At 42.2% G+C, this 19412-nt stretch overlaps 1 protein-coding gene across 3 annotated transcripts in view; it reads left to right on the top strand.

Annotated features, from left to right (window-relative positions):
* Positions 1-84: 84 nt before the first annotated feature.
* MTRR (5-methyltetrahydrofolate-homocysteine methyltransferase reductase) overlaps positions 85-19412 on the top strand; it is a 32177-nt gene continuing 12849 nt past the window's right edge. The window contains exons 1-8 of one of the 3 annotated variants that reach the window (XM_058564367.1): positions 85-158; positions 2135-2298; positions 4077-4230; positions 6052-6169; positions 9174-9552; positions 14547-14669; positions 16428-16581; positions 17664-17752. In XM_058564367.1, the coding sequence (XP_058420350.1) occupies positions 2170-2298; positions 4077-4230; positions 6052-6169; positions 9174-9552; positions 14547-14669; positions 16428-16581; positions 17664-17752 (1146 nt within the window). In that variant the 5' untranslated portion in view covers positions 85-158; positions 2135-2169. Of the gene's footprint in view, positions 159-626; positions 1136-2134; positions 2299-4076; positions 4231-6051; positions 6170-9173; positions 9553-14546; positions 14670-16427; positions 16582-17663; positions 17753-19412 lie in introns of those variants that run through there. The other 2 variants (XM_058564366.1, XM_058564368.1) reach the window with 2 other exon arrangements.

Raw genomic sequence — 19412 nt, 5'->3', positions numbered from 1 at the left:
GCGCGCTGTGATTGGCGCAGCTCCCCTTCCCCGCTTCCTATTGGTCTCGGGCCCTGAGCGTGCGCGCCGCGACGGTGTGCGCAGCTGCGGGAGCAGTGCCCGCCGTGCCCACCCGCTCCTGGCGTGTCCCCGGCCCGGCCCCCGAAGAACAGGAAGCGGTGAGGGCTGTTCACCTGTGTGGGCCGCCCGCCCAGCACGGGCCCGAGGGGAGGCGGCGGAGGGCCGGCGAGGGCATCGGCCTCCGCGCCTGCCAGGGACTGGGCGCGCGCGGGTCGGTCAGGAGCCCGGCGCCGCGGGGCCGCGGGGCCGCGGGCGGGCTGCGCCGGGGACTCGGCCTGGGCCTCCCGCCGCCTCCCGGGAGCGGGTCCCGCCGTCCGCTGGCGTTTGCGCAGGCGGAGCTGGTCCCGCAGGTCGCTGTGGGCCCCTCCTCCGGGGGCGTCTTTGTTGCGAACGCTTTTCTAGACGGGGTACAGGGCACATCGGGGGCGCGGGGACACGGGGGTTCCCAGCGCGGGGACAGGGCAGGGGCTCTGGGAACGCGCGACTGTTCGGAGCGTGGACCCGGGCCGGACGGGAGGGGGCGGCGTCCTGCCCCACGGCTCCTCCGCCTGACCTTGGCCCTGCTGGTGCCGGGGAACCGCCTCTGAGAAACGCGGAGTACCTGTTTCATAAAGGTGGTTGTGGGACTAAGGGGTTCGTGCTCTGGCGCACCTAGAGCCGTGCGTGGCTCCCAGGAGGTGATCCAGGTCGCTAACTATAATAAGAATAGGTGGTGGTCTTTCCGTCGTTACACTTGCGCAGTTGTCGATGAGCCCTGAATGTGTGGTGTCTTCATGTTATTCATTTGTCCGTTCATTCATTCAGCTAATTTATTGAGCATCTGCATATGCCAGGCTCTAGTCTGTTCCCTAAGAATATTCCATGGTTCTTAACATGTTATGTAACAAGGTTTTTTTTATCTTTTAGTTTCCTTGTGGCTTAATTTGTGTCTAGATAAAACTGGCCTGAGGAGCATAAAACTATTGGTAGTTTATTCACCAAAAGCCAAGAGTTTGATTTGAGTTTCAGTTTTAGTCTGTCACTACAAAGTGACGGTCTCCTGGTTTAGACACTGGATGAATATGGGAAAAAGTCTGTGAGTGTCCTTTATTTTTCTCCTGGTTTTCTCGTCAGGAAAGACATATTACTGGTAAACACTTGAGTGGATTGAAGATATTTTCTCTCTTTTTTTCTCTATGCATTTATAAGTATATGTATAAACACATGGGCTCGTATATATATTTCATGTTGAGTTAATGAAGCATAACGTGCTCTGATTAACTTTAGCATTATGGTTAGTTTATTTAGCGTAGAATCAAGAAGGAACCAAGAATCCTACAACTTTAATGGAATTTTTACTTTTACCTTTTTTTAAAATTTAATTTTATTTTTGCTGAGGAAGAGTCACCCTGAGCCAACATCTGTTGCCAATCTTCCTCTTTTTTTGCTTGAGGAAGGTTAGCTCTGAGCTAACATCTGTGCCAGTCTTCCTCTATTTTGTATGTGGTGGGGACCACCACAGCATGGCTGACGAGTGGTGTGGGTCCAAGCCTGGGATCCAAACCTGAGAACCTCAGGCTGTTGAAGTGGAGCATGCCGACTTGATGACTACCCCACGAGGCTGGCCCCAAGTTTTACCTTTTTTAAAAGAGCAAAGCAAAAGATGTCTAAGATTATTTTGAGCACTGCTGTGTCTTAATCATTGCTCAGGTGCCTTCATCTCTTAATCTTCGTCAAGTGAGCATTATTAACCCCATTGTAAGGGTGAAGGAGTTGAGGCACAGATCAGCTGAGTAGCTTTCCTCAAGTTATGTAGTTGTGACTACATACAGAGTGACTGACCCTGAAATCAAGCCCAAGTAGTCTGACCCCAAAATCTGATTTCTGAACCATACAATTAGAGCTTCATTCCTGTATTCTCTCTGGTTTGATGAATTCTCTTTTAGATTTATTTAGAATTAATGCTAACGAACTTAAAGAAGTCTGTTTCATATTATGTGTGGCTATTGCAGTCTTTTTAAAAGATTATGAGGGAGAATTAATACTTGCAGGTTGTTACTACTTAATTAAGAAAATCCCCTCTTCTGTTTTCCAGTGTGACTGTGTACCTATAGCATCTGCCTTGAGGTGATGAGGAGGTTTTTGTTACTCTATGCTACACAGCGAGGACAGGCGAAGGCCATAGCAGAGGAAATATGTGAAAAGGCAGGTGCACATGGATTTTCTGCAGATCTTCACTGTATTAGTGAGTCAGATAAGGTGAGAGCTGTGCTCATGACTTTTACTCTGGTTTATGCTTTGAAGTACTTTGGTTGGGAAGTGACATTTGTTAACAAAGTAGGATGGTAATTGCCACCGTAATCCGTTTTTTAAACACTCAGAAATGTATTTTATCAACTGCTATGAGATTCCTGCCAACTGTTTTTGCACATAAGTGTACATTTGAGTTAGACTAAACAGTCTCAGAAATTGAAACATGTAACTGCTCCTCAACCATAAATGGAAGTAGTAGTAGTTGCCTTGTTTATCTCAAGGGGGGTGGGGGTGGCTGTGAGGACAAATGAGATGTGTGTGTTCACATGCACGTGTGTGCTTTCCACCCCGTGGATCCCAGTGCCCCATTTGTTTTTCCCCAAATAAAGATCCTGCCGTTCATGTCAGAGTCACTTCAGGTGAGGGACCACATAATTCTTTTGTGAAAGAGAATGTAAAGAAGTGTGAGGATCTGGAGAAGACAGCTTCTTTAGGTCAGGGACTACTATTTTTTTTTTTTTTTTTCCTATGTTCTGTCTTTGCAGAAGTGCCTACCTTAGGGTACATAAGGTCTTATCAGATCTATCTTCTCTCAGTTATTCTGATTGAGACCTCCAGATTATACTGTTTCGTACAATTCAGGCCATAGTAACTAGCAGGGGCTTTTATACCGCAAGATGAGGTGTCAGCCATTAAGCAGTCAAATTCAGTTTAGTACTTCAAAAACTACTCTGCCTGTACACTCGCACTCAAGTTCACAACCTCCTCTAGTCTTTCTCACATCTTTGGTTCAGAAGACTAGATGTTGGCAGCACAGGTGAATTACAGACTCAGCTCATAGAAGGAGAACCACCTAGTTCCTTTATGCAGCAGGGCCGAGGTGACTCAGTCACCCAGCAGGGAACGTCCCGGAGGACGCCAATCTGGCAGCCTCCGTAATTCTACAGTAAATTTACTTCAAAGTAAATTTACATTGTGGGAGCCACGTGACGGAATACAGTCTGAATCTGTTCTACACACAAGAACAAAGTCATCAGCCTTATATCACTAGCCCTGATTTGGCCCTTTGGGGTCACCTCATCACCTAGGTCAGCAGCTACTGGAAAGGTAGGTGAGTAGTTTTTTTTTTTTAGTGTCATGTGACTCATGTTTGCTCTCCCCAGCTGAATGATTTCTCCAATTGTTCCTAATCCAGTGTAAACAGTTTGGTATCCTAGATCGTGATAGCCCTTTTCAAGGTGAAGTTACTGTAACAAACTGTAGACAATTTAGTGCACTACTTGTGTAATATCTTGTAAGCATTGAATCACCTGCTAAAATATTAACTCAAATTCTTATCAAGTATATCAGCATGAAAAATAAAGTGAATTCCTTGGAGCCAAATTAGATGATATTCATGAGCAGTAGAGCTCATGGAGTCATTATAAATAGAGACAGTGAAGTGTTCTCTTTGAAATATTTAAATTTAGGTGAGAATTGGAAAGAAGAAACTTGATTTGTAAGACTTGGAAACAGTGATGATTTCAATTTACCCCTGACGATATTCTCAGCTCTCTGGATCCCTGAGGGAGTGAGGAAGTGGTCCTCATAGCTAGGTGCCCTGATGCCTGAGGAGAGCACTTCTGCTCTCCCAACTTGAAAATGCTCTGTGCACCTCTCTGCGGTTATGCCGTCTGTGTACGGGGAACTGGTTGAAGACAGGAAACTAAGCTATTGCCTTGCTGCTGTGTTAAGTCAAAATACAGGTAGCAGTAGATCCCTGACGTGGCATCCTTGTTTTGTAGTATGATCTAAAAACCGAAACAGCGCCTCTCGTTGTTGTTGTTTCTACCACGGGGGACGGAGACCCACCCGACACAGCCCGAAAGTTTGTTAAAGAAATACAGGACAAGACACTGCCGGCTGATTTCTTTGCTCACCTGCGGTATGGATTATTGGGTATGGACTGTATTTTGTGCTTTTACTGTACTCTGTGGTTACCGGCTTTAATTCTGGTATCTGAATGTATCTTTCAAAACTATGAGATAATTGTATGGCTTTTGTCCTTTTTGGTTCCTTATGTAAATATCTTATGTATGTATAATTTTTAAGTGTAAATAATGTGCTATGTTCTGTGAATGCTTCCCCAGTCTTCACCCCACAGCAGCACCTCTGCAGAACCCCCTGAGTAGCATTCCTAACCATGGGTGCACATCAAGTTCAACCGGGAAACATTCTCAGAATAGTAGTGACTGGGCCCCACCCCAAACCTGCTAAAACAGGGTTCCTTAAGGGGCAAGGGGCAACCCTGGGTGCTGTTTTATTTATTATTAGTTTATTTTCAAAAAAAAGCTTCCAGGTGGATCTAATACCTTCTCCAGGGGAAAACCAGTCCACTAGGATGGTGGTTTTCAGTGCTGCCGCACACACTGGCCTCAGCTGGGGGAGTTTTCATTAAATTCCATTGCGTGGGCCCACCTCCAGTTCGTCTGACTTAGTTGTTCTGAGGTAGGGCCCTGGTATCAGTATTTTTAAAAGCTCCTACGTGATTCTAGCATGTATCCCAGGTTAAACACTGGCCTAGGGCTCTGTGAATTATAGGTTAAAAAGATTAAAATAAAGGATCGGAAAGACCAGCTCAGCAAGATATGACACTAGATATTCTCTTAATGCAGGGTCCCTTTTCGTGGTTTGTGATCTGTATTCATCTTTGAGAATTATTTTATGGGGAGGATATCTAGCGAGGATGGATTATGCTATGATAAATAACTGATTAGAAATTTGAGATTATGGCCCTGGCAACGATCTATCGTGTATAACATATTCAAGAGAGTATTTAGAGTTTTTACATTTTTTTAATTCAGGTTTTTCCAATTTATTTTTGAGTGAACATGTATGTATTGCTTTAAAAATTTCTCAAAAAACTTATTAAAAGGAAAGACTGAAGCCCATCCAGTTGTTCTAGTTGATCTTAGGCCCATATATGGATGCACCAATTGTTCACCTTATTCTTGTTGGGAAAATATGTGGAGATGATTAAACAGCTGAGAAATTTAAGCTTTTAATTTTAAATTTTCAACCAAGTATGAAAATGTTAATCCGTTTTCTTACCAGGAAAGACAGAAGCAATTCTTAATTTATCCAACACAGAAACATAGCAAATGATTATTTATGTTGTAGATATGCCTGTCTATGCTCTAGATTAGGGGTCAGTAAACTCTATAAAGGACCAGGTGATAAATATTTTAGGCTTTGCAGACCATGTGGTCTCAATATGAACTACTCAGCTCTACTGTTGTAGCTTGAAAGCTGCCATAACAATATGTGAACAAATGGACTTGGCTGTGTTTCAATAAAACTTTATTTATAAAGAAAGACAGTGGGTGGTATTTGGCCCACAGGCTATAGTTTGCAGATCCCCTGTACTAGATCAGAAAAGTCTGCAAATACAGATATTATGTATTTTTAAACCTATCTAATCCTTGTTTTAAGATTTCCGTAGTTTTACACAGATTCATGGAAACAAAAATGTGAAATATATTTCTGTTAACAGTGGTCAAAAAGTGTTTGTTTCAGTATGTCTGGTACTTTTACATTGTAAAATTGAAGAAAATTATTTGCGTATTTAGTATTACTCAGAAAAGAAGAAAATGTGAAACTATACATTATTTCTTACTCCATCAGTAAGAGCATGGAATGGTGTTGTTTTAAATATTTATCTGTTCTGCATATCTTTAAATTTAAACCTTATTCTGCACTGATAACCTGTTTGGGCTCTAGGTCTGGGTGACTCAGAATACACGTACTTCTGTAATGGGGGGAAGATGATTGATGCACGGCTCCAGGAGCTTGGTGCCCAGCGTTTCTATGACACTGGCCATGCGGATGACTGCGTGGGGTAAGAGCGGCGCATGTCTCCTGTCCCTCCTTTCCCAGAAACCCTGGTCTGCAGGTGATGAGAGTTAGCGAGTTTATGAAAGGTGTGGACTTTTGATTTAGCACGGAGACTTTCATCTTGAAAGTTGTATTTTAGTTTCATAAGCTTTTTTAGATCTAGGACCCAAGATGATCAGCCAGAGCTTGATTCACCTATTTTGCTAATTTTTCTTTTTAAAATGCCTCGTTCTTCTCGGTATCTGTGAATGGAAGAAATTAGAAAAGGTGCCCCAGTACAGTTAGCTTTATCTTTTTTCTTTTTTTTTTTTTTTTGTGAGGAAGATCAGCCCTGAGCTAACATCCATGCTAATCCTCCTCTTTTTGCTGAGGAAGACTGGCTCTGAGCTAACATCTCCCCCTTTTTTTCCCCCCCTCAAAGCCCCAGTAGATAGTTGTATGTCATAGTTGCACATCCTTCTAGTTGCTGTATGTGGGATTTGGCCTGAGCATGGCAGGAGAAGCGATGCGTCAGTGTGAGCCCGGGATCGGAATCCCGGGCTGCCAGTAGCGGAGCACGAGCACTTAACCGCTAAGCCACGGGGCTAGCCCCAGTTAGCTTTATCTTAAAGCGTGTAGGTATTTGTAAAAGTCAACATTTTCTTGAGAAAGTTTGCTTGTGTGCTTCTCTCTGCCATGCGTGAAGGTGTTTGTACAAATCAGCATTTCGTTGAGGATGTTTGATAGTGTGCGTGTGTGCTTCTCTCTGCTGTGCACACTGGAGTGACTGGACGTGGGTCCTCTCACATGGGGGGCACCCAGTGGGCCACTGTCACTGATAGAGAACACAGGTCAGAGGCCTTCACAGCATGCTGGGTTCCTTGGCTCTCTCTCCCATACATCTTAATGGACATTTGCCGCCATGTCAACCAGAAATATAATTTCTATTTCTATTACTTTTATTTATTCTTGTTCGTAAATTCATTGTTTTACCCTATGCGCCACTTTTAAAATCCTCTTCATGTGTTTATTCAAAGATCTTATAGCTGTTGTCCTACAACTTATTCTATCAGTTAGCCTTTAACTATTTTAGCCAGATAACAGCACATGATCTTGATTTTTTTCCTCCCAGGTGCATGCTTTAAATAAATTCCCACTCACTAGGTCTGTGTTTACGAATAATGGGAAATTCAGCATTTGATGAATGCTGTTGTCTGCTTTTCTCTGTATTACCACCTTGCGTGAGTGTGTTGGAGGCACTTCTCTTTCCCTTCCCTTCACTTAACTCACCCTTCTCGTCCACTCTGTCCGTCATTTTCTGCAGCTGCGATGCTGTGGATTTTTCCGTCTCCCCAGTGTGTGTGTTCTTGACAGTGACAAAGCTCTACCACATTTTCTTGCATCCTGGCTTTTAGTTTTGTCCCTTTATATTGGGATTTTTTTTCCCCGAACTTTGTTGGTATTAAATATTTTTTGTCCTATAGGAGCTATTTAATTGCTAACTCCTTATGTAATCCATTAGGCCTGTCACAGTCCGTATTTTACTTCTCTTCAAAGGCTTTCAGTTGCCCTGTTTGTTTATTGGATCAAGTGTTAAGAATCAAATGTATATTTCAGCAGCCTGCATCTCTTAAATTTTCAACCTAACTACCTTACTTGAATTTTCCCTTTTCTAAAAATAAAATATTTTCAAGAAGACGTCCTGGCTTAATGTACCGACCACCACATTGAAGGGGTTAAGGATGGAGACCCGAGTTCAAATACCTGGGTTCAAATCCTTGATTCCCCCACTTGCTGACTGTGAAACTTTGGTCAGATCATGTAAACCTTTTATGCCTCGGTTTCTCCCTCCATGAAAAAGATAATAATAGTATGTATTGTGCAAGGTTCTTGGGAAGATCAAATAATACACATTGTCCTCTTAGAACAATACCTGCCATATAGTAAACACTCAGTGAACATTAGCTCTCTCTCTGATTATGAGTATTTTTATCTTAATATCTCTGAGTTGTGGGAATGGTGTTTTAAATGTAGCTGTTGTTATTGGACCCATAATTTTATATATTTTTCCAAAGGCTCCTGAGGGATAGGTGTACTGTATAACCAAATTTTGAGCTATGTACTATGTGAGCACCTAATGAATACAGTGAAATGATAGCCAGAGTTATAAGAAGACAGGTCTAAAATGTGTCTCCTCTTAATTGTCATTTAGCTTTATGAATTGGAATGTAATTGATACCTCCTTTGAGTTGTGATTAAAAATGATCAAGATGTTATTTCCAAGGTCCTGACGCAGTCTTTCGTATCCATTCTGGGAATGTAGGAATGGTCTTGTTGAGTTATCCTACTTTGTTAGCAGTAAATAGACTGCCACATTTTAAAATGTATTAATGATTAATTCAGATTTCCTGAAAGATGATTTTTTTTGTTCCCCCTGTGGTCAGCCTTCTTGGGAAGTTTACAAAAAAAGTGTTCGCAACTGATAAAAGGTTTGAACGATTTACTTAGTCAAAAAGTTAGCATTAATCCAGAGTTATTTCTTAGTGTTATTTTAATCTATAGGAAGAAAAGACCAGTAAATTAGCTAGGCAAAATGATGGTGCATTCAGTTGATATAATTATCATTTGTGATGTTAGAGTAAGCTTGGATTTTGGGTAAGTTCTGTTAGCCTCATCAGAATTTAGAATTTAAAATCATAACTTCTTAAAGATTACTATTTTTATTTTAGGAAATTAAGAGGAATCACATACCTATTACCTGTTACTAAAATATTTTCATTTCTGTTCTCTGACCTTTATACGTGCTCATGTTTTTTACACCTCAGTGCTAATGAACACGTTATGTTCTGTTTTTTAACTTAATTATTCATAAGTATTTTTTGTATCCTGAATAGTCATCATGTTTAGTATTTTTGACATTTGCATAGCATTTTGCCAAATGGACAGACTGCAGTTATGCCGTTATTATGTATTTAAATGGAGAACTTAGACATTTGTTTCTTTTTTCTTTTTTTATTACAACAATCCAGTTTAGAACTTGTGGTTGAGCCATGGATTGACGGACTCTGGGCTGCCCTCACGAAGCATTTTATGTCAAGTAGAGGAAAAGAAGAGATGAATGGAGCTCTCACAATGGCATCTAAGGCCTTCTGGAGGACAGACCCTGTGAAACCAGAATTGTTACATATCGAATCACAAGTTGAACTTCTGAGATTAGATGATTCAGGAAGAAAGAATTCTGGGGTTTTGGAACACAATGCAGTGAATGGAGGTCACTCGACTGCTTTGATTGCAGACTATGAGTCCTCACTTACCCATTCAGTGCCTCCACTTTCCCAGGCCTCCCTGAATATTCCTGCTTTACCACCGGAGTATTTACAGGTGTGTCTGCAGGAGTCTCTTGGCCAGGTAAGCAGTTTCAGTCTATGCTTCATGCTGTATATTATCTTACATGGGTAGTTTGTTTGTTTTTTTGTTACATTACAACAGAGGTCAATAGACCTTGGCCTATTGGCCAAATGTGGTCCACCACCTCTCTTTAGTAAATAAAGTTTTATTGGAACACAGCCATGCCTATCCAGTCACATGTTGTCTGTGCCTGCTTCGGTGCTACAGTTGCAGAGTTGAATAGTTACTACAGCGGCCTGCCCCCATGCATTACAGAAGTGCCTGTGTTACTACATTACGTCTATCTTTGAAGAAGGATGTGGTTAAGAGCTCAGTTTCTCCATTGTTTTGGAGAATTAACTTCTTGGTTTCTTTTTAGATGTGAGTGAGTCCAGGGCAGGTTGTTGTGGGCAGTCATGAAATTGTCTTAGCACCTAAACTTAAAGGACTCCTTTGCAGTAAAACCCCTTTTCCAGTGTGGATTTTTGGAATCTTGGAAAGCTGTCCTTTAGAGATTACTCTTTTTCTTGATAATATCTCATAGACCTGTTTTTGTCCATATTAAGTCTTTCTGTTTTTTTTTGGCCTGGAGTATTTTTCCTATCAATAAATAAATGAGTTTAAAGTGGTCTGTAAATTTTTGAGCATCAAGTTGAATAATAACTAATTTCTTCCCACGACTGCCAGTATTTGGTACCCTGAAATTTCTTCCAGCGTCCTTAGAGTAAATTTCCAGTGTAGCCAAGCCCTCTTTCTTTAGAGTGGCTGATTGGAGTTCCATGTGGGCTTTCTTACATAAACCACACCCTCAGTGCAGGGATCATGATTTCTAGTTTCTTGTTTTCTTATTTATTTTTTTTTTTTTGGTAAGGAAGATTGGCCCTGAGCCAACATCTGTTGCCAATCCTCCTCTTTTTGCTGAGGAAGATTGGCCCTGGGCTAATGTTCGTGCCCATCTTCCTCCACTTTTTATGTGGGACGCCTGCCACAGCATGGCTTGATGAGTGGTGCATCAGTCCGTGCCGGGATCCAAACCTGCGAACCCTGAGCTGCTGAAGTGGAGCATGTGAACTTAACCACTACGCCGCCAGTCTGGCTCTTTGTTTTCTTATTTTTAATGAAAAAAGACAGACATTTGGGAAACAATTTAAGTACAGTTTTCTGTATATTAGAACTGTTTGCAAACACCTGATATGTTAGCAGTTTTCTAGCATATTTTTATAGTGTCTTTCTAAAGCATTCAGATAAACAAGTATGTTTTTATGTAAACAACTATGGGTTATTGTTCCTGCAGTTACACTTCATTATTCTGTGAATTGTTTGTGAGATAATTACAGTAAGTACATTTTAGTCAGGTTTGGGAACAGACGCAGTAACTCTAGTAAACATGGGCTTGACTCGTGGGAACAGAGTGCAGACACGGTAGAGTCCCTGTCTGCACACTGTGAGGATGGATGCGTGCGGCAGAGGGCCCAGTGAGCACTGATTGCTCTGACAAGGGGCTTCGGTTAGGAGGAGGATCTGCTAAGAGTTTCTTTCATGGTGGATGTCGTTAATAGGCTTGAGTTGTTGGTAATGTGGTTAAAAGGTTTTTAAAATCTCAGTCATTTAAGGGAGACGCGTATAAATCTGCTGAAGGGGTATACTTAGAGGGCAGGGGATTGGAAAAGATTTTTATTTAGGTGTCCTCTTGGGATCATCACCTTGGGGAACTGGGGGAGTAGGTGGAAGCAGGATTGGGCAGAGTGGGCAGCTGAGCCTTGATGCCAAGACCTGGACCAGTCACACTCCACACAGCGTCTTTTCCCCGTCACTGATGTCTGCACTGCTTTGGGGTCTCTGGGTTGTCTGATACAAGGCCTCTTATTGGCACCATCGCTTGGATCTGCTACAGAGCCCTTTCCTGCTCTGGGCCCCACTCAGAATTGGCCACCTTTCATGTCACCTGATATTTGGTTGGAGCAGTAGTCCCAGGTATGGATATGCTGCCCCACATTCTGAAGAGGCCTACTGGGTGTTGTCTTCCTCTGGAAGTGAGGTACAAGATGCAGTAGTGTATTCTTTACTGGGGAAGGGTGTCCTGACATGTCCCAGACTATTGGACTCCTGAAAATCATACTTACAGTACTGGCCCTTCAGTCTGCGTAGGGCATGAGGTCTCTCCCAAAGACTCCAACATACTAGCCACTTGTTGCTCATTCAGTCAGATTAGCATAACGTCATTGATATTGTGGACTAGTGTGATGTTTTGCTGAATATCCAGATGTTCCATGTTTGTTTAGACTGTCTTACAACAGTAGGCAGGAGCATTTTCACAGTCTTGGGGCAAAATTACAAATGTATATACCATTGTCTGCTCCCAGTGGAAGTGAAGGTGTCTGGTTCTCTTTAGGGATAGAGATGGCAAAGAGCACATGGGCTAAATCGCTGTCCACATGCCGTGTGCTTGCAGCCATGTTAATCTGCTCTCAAAGAAAACCATCCAGTGTGGAGGCCACAGTGGGGCTGCTGCTTGTTTGTGTTTGTGGTGGTTCAGTGTCTTCCCCCAGGATCCATCTCGTTTCTGCAGGGGCCAAACTGGTGAATTAGATGGAGATATGGTGGAGACCATCCCTGTATCCCTTAGATTTTTAATGATAGTATTGATACTTGTTCCTCCCAGGATGCTGTATTGTTTTGCATTTTCTATCTTGGTCAAGGGAGAGGACAGTGTCAAATTCAGAGGCTTCCTCTTGGCCTTCCTCACTATGACAGCTCTTACCCCACAGGCCAATAGTCCATTGTGGGGTTGTGCCACCTACCAAGGGACCATGGGAGGGTCCAGGACCCACTGGACCCATTGAGCCAGACTTGGGCCAGGGCTTCATTTACTGCCTGGCCCCATAGGCCTCACTGTAATACATGGGCCCAGTGACACTTTGGGTTCCTGAGGAACAGCATCATCTTGGACCCCCTTCTAGCAGTTCCTGAAATATTTGAATATTCTTCTTGGCCCAGTGTACATTTGCCCCTTGGGAGAAGGACTGTGGGAAGCATTCTTGAGTACAGTTCCTGTGGTGTTGCAGGGGCCTTCCTCTTGGGGGCCTATCCTCTCCTCAAGTCAGTGGGCTCCAGGTCTGGAAAGTGGCTCAGGTCCAGAAACTGGGCAAGGAATCCTGAATTTTCACTGGGGCAGCTGCCCGCAGCTTCCTGCTCATGGCTTCTTGATTTCTTTTCATTATGAGGATTGATCCAGTGCCCATGAGGCTGCCTATTTATTTTAACCCTGGCGACGCCATGTTCTCAACCATGTCCACTAATTCTGAGACTCAGGCATCTGGCAGCCCAGCCCCTCCGGCCTTTCTACGACTACGATGATTGTGCCCGCTGGCTTTATTTAGGTGTTCTAGCCTGTACCCTCCTCCCTCTGTTCTTTGGGGGCCCAGGCTTTCCTGTTGCTGTTCGCTCTGGCCAGCAGGGAGGCCAGCGGAACTTCTCAGCGATGCCGGTGCCTCTCTCACCAGCACAGTCCTGTTGGCCTGGCAGTGGTGTGTGCTCTGGGTCTCCAGGAACATCGCAATCTCCCAGGTTTTGGCTCTGCATAGTTTTATCCACTCTACTGGGCCACTTCTCTGAGTCTTTTAATCCTGTCTTCAAATGCTGGCGGTAGAAGTCTTGGCGGTTCTACTTCACTTAGTGCAGGCTCTCAGTTCTTCCTTGCTCTGGTAGCCACGCTGTCAGCATATTTATATCATCTTGAGGGGTTCTTGTCAGGGTTTTAAAGCCTGTGTCCTGGGAGAGTGTATCCCAGTTAGAAAAGACTCCTTTATCCAAATTTATGGTCTGCCCTCCTTGGCCCAGGACCTGACCATTCTGTGTTGTGCATTCTCTGCTGGCTCTGCTGGTGTCTGTTGCTGTGTCCTGCACTTTCTTCAGAGTGTAGTCCTTTGTCTGCCTTTGCTGGCCCAGCACCTCTGCGGCCTGGTATGTTGCAACTTCACCCTAGTTATTGGCCCAGCAGCCAGGAGAGGAGATGGAATGCAGGGGTGGGGGCATGAGCATGTCTTGCAGGGCAGAGGTCCCTGCATTGTCTTAATGCAAGAGGGAATTCTTGCTTTTAACAGGAAGGCATGGCCACTTCTGCAGACTCAAAGGCTTCAAGGAAATCTAGGGATTCAAGATTTTTCAACCCACTTGTCCCTCTCCCAGCCGTCAGGAGTCCATTCTTTCCCTCTCAGAGTTGGTCCATAGCTTTCTCTGCCCTCAGGCAGCAGGAGATGAGTGCTTCCCTGTATACTACTGAGGATGTCCTCTGGCTTTCACACTTAATTTTTAAGTGTTGACTAATTTTTCTCAGCTTTTTACGCTTTTTTCAAAAGTGTCAATGAAGCTTAGCAACATCGGCCCCGTTCTATGGGCCTCATCAGTACTGTTTCCTCATAGTTCTTGAGCACCTGATTCATCACACCAGCTACTGCATTCTCTCTTACTGGTATAGCCTCCCACTTAGCTGTTCACTGCTGCCTTGTGCTGTCTGTTTTCCATCTGTCACCAGTGTGGTGTTCTCATTGCTGGCCAGGTATGGAACATTCCCATCATCCAGAAAGCTCTCTTGAACAGCACTGTGTGCCACTCTGCGAGTTCTTGTGACTATTTATATAGACACCTTCCAATCTTAAACATCTGTCATTTCCTTTAGAATCTCCTCCCTGAAGTATGCATGCACACTATTGCCTTTTGCACAGTTTATTAAGAAGACTATTAGACCTTTGCACGAAAATGCTGGTATTTGGTATTTTCATTATATATCTTAGAAATCCTAATGTCCAGTAGACAAGAAATTTAAAATATGGATTAACTTCTTTTCTGAAAGATTGAGAGGCATCTCTCTGTAGCCATTTACCTTAGAAAAGAATATTTAAATGGACAGTAAGTTTCATGAGATCCTACAAGTCTTACCTAGTCACTAAGGGAGGCAATGGTAAGTATAATTGAAAATTGCATGTAGTAATATTTTGTCACATTTGTTTCTCAAGGAGGAAAGCCAGGCATCTGTGACTTCAGTGGATCAAGTTTTTCAAGTTCCAATTTCAGAGGCAGTTCAACTGACTACGAATGATGCCATAAAAACCACTCTTCTGGTCGAATTGGACATTTCAGTAAGTTACAAGATTTATTTCTCAGCACAGTTATGTTGTCAAGAAGTACAGAGACTTGTGTGGTGTTCTAGCCTGTACACTCAGGAAGAAAGAGAGTCTCTGACAGGACATCTGGGCTTTTCTTCTGGACCCATCATCTTTTCTTCCCACCTCACACCTGTTTTCTTTCCACTTCAGGGAGGGGCTAAGATGAGGAGTGACTGGAGGTGATCCAGCTTGAGAGAACAGTGTTGCTGTCTTACTCATTAAGCCACCAAAGGATGACACAATCAGAAAAGCATTTTCTTTCTTTTTTTTTTTTGTGAGGAAGATTAGCCCTGAGCTAACATCTGTGCCCATCTTCCTCTACTTTATATGGGAGGCCGCCACAGCGCGTCTTCACAAGCAGCGTGTTGGTGCGCACCCAGGATCCGAACCTGCGAACCCCAGGCCACCAAGCGGAGTGCGTGCACTTAACCACTACACCACTGGGCCGGCCCCAGAAAAACATTTTCTTATAAGAAGAGTCCCGGGGAAGGAAGCTGTTTACCTGAGGGCAGCCAGCTAGTTGGAAATAGAGCTCAGACTAGAGTCACATAATGGTTCATTTCTCAGAGTGGTGGTTCTCATTCCTTTGAGGATCTGGAAAAAGTCACATCCTCCTCTCCAGAGACATGATTATATACAGACATTTTGCATACAGTTTCAGGGGGGTTATGTACTACATCTCTGAACTCCATCCATGAGCCCCTCCCCCACCCCGCCCCCTACCCACATCCATTGACCTCAGGTTAAGAAACTGATTGATAATCCTCAAACTTCGGTGCTGAAGTACCACTTCACAGTCATATAGCTCAACTCTTTATTTTGGTGAAGGTCCTGAGAAGGTAAGTGGGTTGTGCTTTCAGAAGAGTGCACACCAGGGTTGTCTATGTGGATTTAATTAAACTTCTAATAGAAAAAAATGTGGCAGCCGTCAAAACTAGATGGTTTTGTTTACAGACTATTGAGTAGTTCTGTATTTCTTTTGAATATATTACTCCATATTGTTAAATATTCTATGTACACCAAAACATTTTATTTTTTATTCTGCTGTTCTACACTTTTGTCATAAAGTGGCAAGGGTTGGCCGATTGGTGGCTCCAGTCTGCCTCCCTCACAGACTGGGAATGTGAGTGTGTGTGGTCAGAGGCCCCTTTCCGGAACCCTGGGCTGTATTCTGCATCCCTCTGTAAATAGACTTTCTGTGGGAAGTGGCTCCTTCTCCAGCCCGTGTTCTCAAGCCAGATGACATAACGTTTTATGTTCATTAAGGAAAATGTAAAGTGTCCTCTCTCACCCGTATTCCTCTCCAAGGGAAAGAAGAAAGAAATTGAAAACCAATGCAGACAGCCTTAAGTAGTTTCTTTTTCTCATAATGTGTATGTGCCTGTGTGTATCTTTTCAGAAGAGGGATTTTTACATGGATCATTAAAACACTACTTATAGAGGTCCCTTACTCTGTAGAAAATGAGGAAGATCTTACTTTCCATTCTATAAGTGCTCAGTGATAGAGAGCAAAACATTGGATAACTATATAATTTCTTTTTTAAAATAACTCCTAATAAAAAGTATGTTTGTTCGGTTTGTTGAGCTTATTTGTTTTTTTTGCAACTAGAATCATTTTGTTTCTAATTCAAGTATTAAAATGGTCATATAATAAAAATGATGTTTTTGTTACCCCACAGCTAAAAGTCTAGCTCATATGGATTTTTTTCGTTTATGTTCGTTCTTCTCTAGAAAACGGATTTTTCCTATCAGCCTGGTGATGCCTTCAACGTGATCTGTCCCAACAGTGATTCTGAGGTACAAAACCTCCTGCAAAGACTGCAGCTCGCAGACCGAAGAGAACACTGTGTCCTCTTGAAAATTAAGACAGACACAAAGAAGAAAGGTACAGCCCTGATCTGCTACTTTTGAGGGTGTCATTGGGCCAATGGATCAGAGGTGACAAGCGTGAGTGTCCCCCTCCCCATTCAAGGCCCTGTGTGGTGGCTGCACGGATGCCCGTGGGTGGGCGGAACACAGGCACTCAACAGTCTTGCTGGTTTCTTAACTTCCACATCAGTTACGTTGAATGAGATGATGGATTTCGTGCTTATTGGACGCTTAATGGACATTAAAAGTGAATGTAACTGTAGTCTTGGAGAAGCAGGTTGGTTAGTTGGACTGGTTTGTTAGTTTTTGTAGTTAGCATTATTTTGTTTGTAAGTTCACATATTAAAATGGCCACGCAGGGGCCGGCCCGATGGCTTAGTGGTTAAGTTCAAGAGTTCCGCTTCAGTGTCCTGGGGTTCGCCAGTTCAGATCCTGGGCGCGGACCTACTCACCACTCATCAAGCCATGCTGAGGCGGTGTCCCACATGGAAGAACTAGAAGGACTTACAGCTAGGATATACAACTATATACTGGGGTTTTGAGGAAAAGAAAAAAAAAAGATCATGCAATAAAAACTTTTTATTATATGAACCTTTTTAGAAAGTTGTTTTCCTGTTATGTTTACTTCCGATAGCATATTTATTATTGCTTATGATATTAAAAAAAATTGGTTTTTCCATAATTAAAGGAAGTCATGTTTTTAGTTATTTGCTTAGAATCTTGAACTAGAGTTCAGTCAGTTCTAAAATTCTTTCTGAGAATAATATGTAATTTTAGTGGACCACTGCCATCTTTTGGCTTTTTGTTCCTCGGTTTTGGATAATTTTCCTTTCTTTTGTTTGCCATGCCTAAATCTGATAGATGTGGCTAATATTATAATGCTATCGAGTTTGTAATTATTTTTTTTGTAAGGTGGATTTTTCTGCTGTATTCATTTTGGGGAAATGTTTTTTACTGAGTAAACATGGCCACAAATCATATTACGCTTTGATAGCCCTATAATGTGAAGTTTTACAGTTATTGCGTTTTTAGGAATGCTGCAAAAGATTTTATTCTTTATCTTCTGTGTCATGAACTCCTTCCTGTCTGTCTGAAAAGGAGCATCCTTGCCTCAGCATATACGTGAGAGATGTTCTCTCCAGTTCATTCTTACCTGGTGCCTAGAAATACGAGCAATTCCTAAAAAGGTATTTTTCTTTCTTCTTTGGGTAACCATTTAAAAATATACTTAGCTCTGTGTAGTTTTTATTAAATTTGGTATTTGCCCTCTGAAACAGGCTTAGAAAATATGATCTTCACAGCATGTTTTCAAAATAGTTCCCAAGAGTGTGTAGTATCCTTATAATTGTCACAGACAAATATTTTTATGTTGTGCTTATGTTGAATTTTGTTTTCTATTGAAATGAGATTTTAAAAGTAGGGCTTTTTCTTATTCTTGCTTGTACTAGATATTCACTTGATGTAGCTCATTAATCAGTGATGACGGTGACCTAGATGACCCTGTGTTTATCCAACTCCACAGTGACACTTTCTCTCTCTGATTGGTGACAGGAAGCTCTGAGAGTGTAGCATTCCCCTCTACTGCCACCCAGTTACTGTTGTTAAGATCCCTGTTGTGAAAAAATCTGTAATTACTTATTGTTAAGTCGCATTCTTCAGGTAAAGTTAAAGGGTTTTGGTGGATTATATTCATGTTTAGGTGAGTTTGGAGCTAGAACAATCCACGAGGTGTCAGTATTATGCCAGGAACTACTGATTCTTCTCAGTCCCTCAAGTGGATAATAGTGGATAAACTTTCCGGGCTGGGCTTTGCCAAACTTGAACTGACAAAGAGCATGAATAGTGCTGTTATTCGGCCACCCTCTCTACACTGCAGTTTTTATTAACGTGTTTATTACATCTGTAATCTTTGGGAAGCAAACTACTTTAGAGAGAGGCTCAGCCCTAGATAGGCTTTGAGTAAATTTAGAATTCACTGTGATGAGAACTTATTGATTAAATTCAATAAATTCACAATTTTAGTTCAACTCTAGCATTTAAAAAAATCTTTTAAAATATATATACATGTATTTTCTTACTACAGTATTATGTAATATGGTCATTGTAAAAATTCTGGACACAAAAATAAGTAACTCAGGAAGCAAGAGTCCTTTATAATAAAACCCTCAGAGTTAACATTTGAATTGCTAAGAAATAAGATTCTGTAGTATAGATGCTGTTCTGTAACTTGCCTTTTTTATTTAAAAAGAAATCAAGAGTTTGTGTATGCCAACATGGAAAGATATTGGAGATGTTTTTAACAGATGCCATGGGCACACTATAATTAAATTATTGATTTAATCATTGATGATTGAGTTTCCAGTTTTTTACTATTAAAAACATATATCTAGGTAAACATTCTTGTACTATATGGATCTTTGCATACTTGTTTGAAGTACTTTTTAAAAATGAGTTCTTTAGAGTAGAATTGCTATTTTAAAAATATTTACGGGGGCCGGCCCAGTGGTGTAGCAGTTAAGTTTGTGTGCTCTGCTTTGGCGCCCTGGGGTTCGCAGGTTCAGATCCCGGGTGTGGACCTCCGCACCACTTACCAAGCCATGCTGTGGCAGGCGTCCCACATATAAAGTAGAGGAAGATGGGCATGGATATTAGCTCAGGGCCAATCTTCCTCAGTAAAAAGATGAGGATTGGCAACAGGTGTTAGCTCAGGGCTGATCTTTCTCACAAAAAAATATATATATATATTTACAGTTTAAATTTTAGTAGTGTTTGTCAGCTTGTTCTCTACAGACAGTGTAGTATTTCCTACTTTAGTACTGTAAAGTTTCTGTAATTCTAAAGTGAAAA

Source organism: Diceros bicornis, chromosome 20 (assembly GCF_020826845.1).
Source record: "Diceros bicornis minor isolate mBicDic1 chromosome 20, mDicBic1.mat.cur, whole genome shotgun sequence".
NCBI lineage: Eukaryota > Metazoa > Chordata > Mammalia > Perissodactyla > Rhinocerotidae > Diceros > Diceros bicornis.
Note: the sequence above shows the minus strand (reverse complement) of the source record. Positions and strands in the feature narration are given on the sequence as shown.